This window comes from Rhinopithecus bieti, unplaced genomic scaffold (genome assembly GCF_001698545.2).
Source record: "Rhinopithecus bieti isolate Rb0 unplaced genomic scaffold, ASM169854v2 scaffold_11291, whole genome shotgun sequence".
NCBI classification, from domain to species: domain Eukaryota; kingdom Metazoa; phylum Chordata; class Mammalia; order Primates; family Cercopithecidae; genus Rhinopithecus; species Rhinopithecus bieti.
In genome coordinates, this window is record NW_016807158.1 from 4,134,549 (window position 1) to 4,139,977 (window position 5,429).

The 5,429-nt window shown below is 31.2% G+C and overlaps 1 protein-coding gene across 1 annotated transcript in view; it reads right to left on the reverse strand.

Annotated features, from left to right (window-relative positions):
* Nucleotides 1-814: 814 nt before the first annotated feature.
* The window catches only part of SEMA3C (semaphorin 3C), a 184,454-nt gene continuing 179,839 nt past the window's right edge, over nt 815-5,429 (reverse strand). The window contains exon 17 of the mRNA XM_017880432.1: nt 815-3,590. Within this exon, the coding sequence (XP_017735921.1) occupies nt 3,177-3,590 (414 nt within the window). The 3' untranslated portion in view covers nt 815-3,176. The remainder of the gene's footprint in view (nt 3,591-5,429) is intronic.

Here is a 5,429-nt window from a genome sequence, read left to right on the forward strand (position 1 = left end):
ACAACTTTTAATTTTTGTGGTTTATTTTTTCTTCACTGACATTATAAAAGATTGAAAGCCCAGAGGTAGAAGAAAGCTGTAACAGGTCTGCCATTCAAATGTGTTAACTGGATTATGAGTTAATCTGTGGTTTCTTTCCTCTAATTTATTAAAGGCTCATTTTACCTGATAAGGTGTTACCTAACCCAGTGACTGCAGTTTCCCCACTTAGATCATTGGCATTTAACTTGCCATAGAACACAACTGAAACATTCCTTCTTGTTCTAGCAAAATGATGCCTTCTAAATAAGGCAACATTAAGACATTTATTGAATACTTACCATGTAAAACGTTCTGTCCTAATGCTTTACTGGTATGAACTTGTACAGGAAAGGAAGGCAGAGAGAATTTTAAAACTTTCCCAGAATAAGACAGTTAGCATGGATTCAAATGCAAGCAATCTGGCTCCAAAGACCGTGCATTCCTAAACTGTGTATTTTTTCCAATGTAGACACAACATACTCTGAATAAGTATCTATAGATACGTATGGATGTACAATATTAGGGAGAAAACAAATATGTATTTGTTTGGAAGTATACACAGAAAATGGATGATATTAGATGTCTTTTGGGTTGGGACTCGAATAAATGAGGGCTATTGGTACTGGGAGAGCTTTATATGTGCATCTTTCCGCAATTTAAATCTTGAAATAGTAGATGTATTACCTTCACCAAAATGGATAAAGGAATATTTAAAAATCATATGAATTCAGTAAATTGTATCACACTAACAAGTAAGTTAATCCTACATTAAAAATAAAAGCTAGAAACATAATTGGGGAATTCAACATGTTTTATTTTGCCAGGCCAATGATTTCATCAATATCCAATTAAATTTTAGTGTGACAACTACATTTAGTTTGTTTCCTTACACAGATTGAACATTCACCATTATGACAGTTTCATCATGCTAAAATCTATTCGCAAACTTACACTTTGGAAAAAAGTGTATTTCTAGAAAATTTTATGTACAATACAAATGGAAGAGATACTAAGTCACTGAATTATCAAACTACACAAAACAAAACCAATCAACCACCAGTAGTATACATTTACAACATTTTTGAAAAAAAATTTCTTTTACATTCAGCAGAGTTATGTTCATGAAGAATTTCTACATTTTTAAAAGTAATGAAAGTATACACAATTTAATAATTGTGAAAATATAAAGAATTAAATAGCACAAATACATTATAAAACTAAACACCCTTACTGTCTATCAGTTTGGGCTTATGTGAAACAAAGGGAACTGTGACTCTAAAACAATTTTACTTTTAACTTTGAACATAGAATAGATTGGCCATAAACACAGAAGATGGTTTTGGCTTTACACTGACACATTTCTATGTGTCAATGTAGAGGAGAAAAGTTTAATTATACCTTTTAAGCAGGGAAACCATTATAATAAACTGCTTTAGAAATTACTTTAAAATTATACACATTTGGAACAACAGATTTTTCTGAAAATGAAGTTTGGTGTTATGTTATGCATTTTAAATATTTTTGCCATATCGAGGCCTCCTCATATATTATCATAATTTATGATAACTTAAATAGTGAATCATATTCTGATATTCTGACTAATAATCATATTCATTTTGACAATGACTTTAGTTCTTGAAGTTTTATACTGCAATACTTAAAAAGGCCATAATCTACTTTAATTACCTTCATCATAGATTATCAACTATAAATAAAATTTTTGTACAAGATTTGGATTAGGTACATGGTACAATATCTGTCTTTACCTAGAAGCATGAAAATGCTTCCTTAAAAGGTAAATAAAAAAGCAAAAGTAGTGTTTTTTAAATATATATGAGAACATGAATAATTTTTTTCACATTTTTCCATCTAGTTTTTATTTGGAGAAAATAATTTCAGAATGAAATTTTTCTAATAAAATTATTCAAACATATAATTGGGAGATAATTTTATTCATCACAAAACTTACTACATTTACACTTAGAGACCAGTGAACATAGTACCATTACCTTTTGAAAGAAAGAATGTCTCCTCATACTGTTTTCTTACCTTCTAGACATAACAAGCACCTTGCCATCACACCGAAAAGATCATAAAATATATAGTGTTGACTTAAAAATCACTGTGATATCTGAGACTGGTTTTAATAAAAGGGAGAATTAATCATTGAATTTGAGCACTGAAGTTGAAAACTAGCCACATTTGTTATAAATTCTTCTTTAAAAATTAGTAGTTTCTAATTTGATTTTTCTGTTTGATGATTTCACCCCTTATTTAGAAGTCTAAAACTTCAAAGTTTTTTCCTTCTTGTATTTTTTAATTTGCCACATGGACTAGGAAATAAGAGAACAAACAGTAATAACTGAACAGTGCAAGATTATATTCTTTGAGTCTAAAATAAATTAAATAACTTCCAAAAAAAGTAAGTGCTTCTGTTTGGAAGGTGATAACATAAGAATATAAGCCGAACTGCTTCACTGATATAACTCCCATGAAGTATCTTCATGGGGCAGGTTACTGATTTTTATCTTCCTGAATAAGGAAACAAAGGTCAATGACAGATACCAGTAACTGATTATTTCTACAATCTTAAAAAGAAAAAAATTCATTGGAACCATATAAACTCATCATTTTCTCTTTATGAATAACTCATGTTTTTACACAACTTTAAATGCCTTCTTCCTTTTATATTTCTTTTGATAGCCATCCTATCATATGCATTTATGACTTTTACTATGTAAAAGCTATGGATTTGGAACTTGTTTTCATATATAAAATCACTGACAATTAGAATTCTAAAGCCCCAAAGCAGGAAAGGAATACCACAGGGATATTGCCCTCATTCAATTGAGGGATGCAACAATTCTAGTTTTGTAGCTACCATATCGATTTTGAAGAAAAGGTGAATAAAGATATAAATAAAATCTGGGTTAAGTTAAATATTTATATGCACCATGAGGACCATGACATGTCTAGTGCTAGTCACTATCATACAAGAAAATGCATGCTCATTTCAGTTCATGTAAAACTCACTTTAGGAGTAATCACCTTTTTCAGTAATTCCCATTGGTAAAGCACAAGTTTCTTTGCTCAAAATTTGATCATTGAAGACAGAGCATTTGTTAATGGAAGCATAAGACCCACATAAGAAAATATTATGACTCTGGCAACTGATTCCTCCTGTTTCTACTTTTCCGGCTATTGATGAGGGCCTTTAACTTGCCATAGTCCCCTCTCATTTTCTGTGATTCGTCTCCCTGCTGATGTTGCTGCCGAGTGTCTTTGCAGTATTGGTTAATCATCTGCATTTCTGAGTGGCTGAATGCTCCCATGATGTCCTTCGGGTGGAAGGGTAAAGCCCTCACAGAGCTGGCCCAGGTCCATGGGGACCATTTGTCTGTCACAACAGCCACCATTTCTGAATCTAAAACTTTGAAGTTGATCTTGGCTATGGTCTGCTTGAAACTATTTTCTGTAGCAATGCAGTGATAAAGTCCTTGGTCAGAACCCTGAACAGAGCGAATCAGGAGTCCCTGTGAAGTGGCTATGATTCGTTCATTCAGCTTAACCTAAAACAGAGACACATTAAAGTTACTGAAATTGAACATTACATTTCCTTAGATTATGACCAACATATACAGAATAGTGTCAAGTTTCACAGATTTGGGAAAAAAGTATTGAGTACTACTTAGCATTTTTCTCAGTGGACACGAAATTTTGGTCAGTTCCATTGCCTTTAAAAAAAAAAACAACAACACGGGAGATCTTGTCACACTGTCACAGGGGTATTGAATCTAATAAAGAGAGGGTGAACATATTATCCATATTGGCAAAAACAGCTTAAAGTGCTTTCCCCTAGATAGAAGAAGTTTCTCCATATATAAGCACAAAATTGTGGTTGCCTTTGAAATTGGAATCACAGTCAATATATGTAAATGAAACTCATAGATACTTTAAAATATCTATTCCATCCTGGTGTTCTAGTCTTTTATATTTATAAAAGTACTCACTAGTAAAACACGAAGCCACAATTAAAGGGTGAATTTTATCTTTTGTTTCAAATGAATGAATGTTCTTCTAAATAAAAAATACATAAGCAGAGGCAGAATTTTGAACATTATGAAGGGCCTTTTCAATTATCCCTAAATAAACAATGTCTAAAATTAGCTGTGATGTCATCACCTTTTAAGTCCTGTAAGTGGTTTTACTTTACAAGGAAAGGTAATAAAAAGCTATGAATTAATATTTAATTGCTTTATAGATTTTACTGGAAAAATGATTGTTTACTGGGTATCAGTAAATGCTTGAAACCTTCCTTACAGTTCCACCTGTAGTACTGCCAATGAATAGATAAAAACGTAAGTGGTAAAAGGTTCTTTGACATGTATACTCTAGAATACTCTTTCATTGAAGAAAAAAGAAATTTGACCAAAATCAAAATTAGATAATGTATGTTAAATGTTTTCCTAAATGATAAAGTTCTGTGCAAATGGACAAGATATTACTAATAATATCTAAATCAAAGATCAATTGATTTGTGCACAAAAAAAACCCACAAAAGGCAAGTATATTATTAAAAGACAGATAATAGAACAGAACTAGAAAAGAGAGAGTCACTTGGAGGAAGAAAAAATTTTGACATTAATTAATTTTACTAAGTTTAAATGTCCCTCAAAAACAAATCATGTATAAATACGTTCAGAAATTAAAGAAAAAAGAAATGCTACCCTATTTGTGCAAAATTGGGAAAATATTTTGAGTCCAATATGGTAAATCCATTAAACATGGATATAATATTTGGCACAATTACATTTTAGGAATTTATCTAGAATATATACTCTCACATGTGTGCAGGTGTTTTTGATAAGAGGAAAACAAGAAATTATCTAACAAATAGATGGCTTTGAAAAAAAAAACACTTGTGGTATGGTATATTCACACTATGAAATATTATGCAGCTAGGAAATATGACATTGAATCACATGTACTGATATTCAAGCAGGGTATGCATGTGTGTGTGTGTGTGTGTGAGTGTTGTATGTGTGTAGGGGAGGAAAACTATGGACTTATATATTTGGAGAAATATATAAGTCTTGGGAAACTTACTCTGGGCAGTGGGAATAAGAACTGAGTAATTATTATTCCATAAGTATTAGTATTATTCAATAAGTATTAGTATTATTCAATAGATAGTAAAAGTGATAATAAGTATTGAAGTGGAGGAGGGCTTTCAGTTTTCACTTTATGCTACTTAGTATGAACTATTTGCCTTTGCTCTGTGAGCTTTTATCATTTGTCTTACTTAAAAAAATGATTAATGTTTACACAGTAATATGAGTGAGAAGCATATGTTTTCTTAAAATAGAAAGGATCACAATAAGTTTAATAAAATATTAATAGCTTAAGTA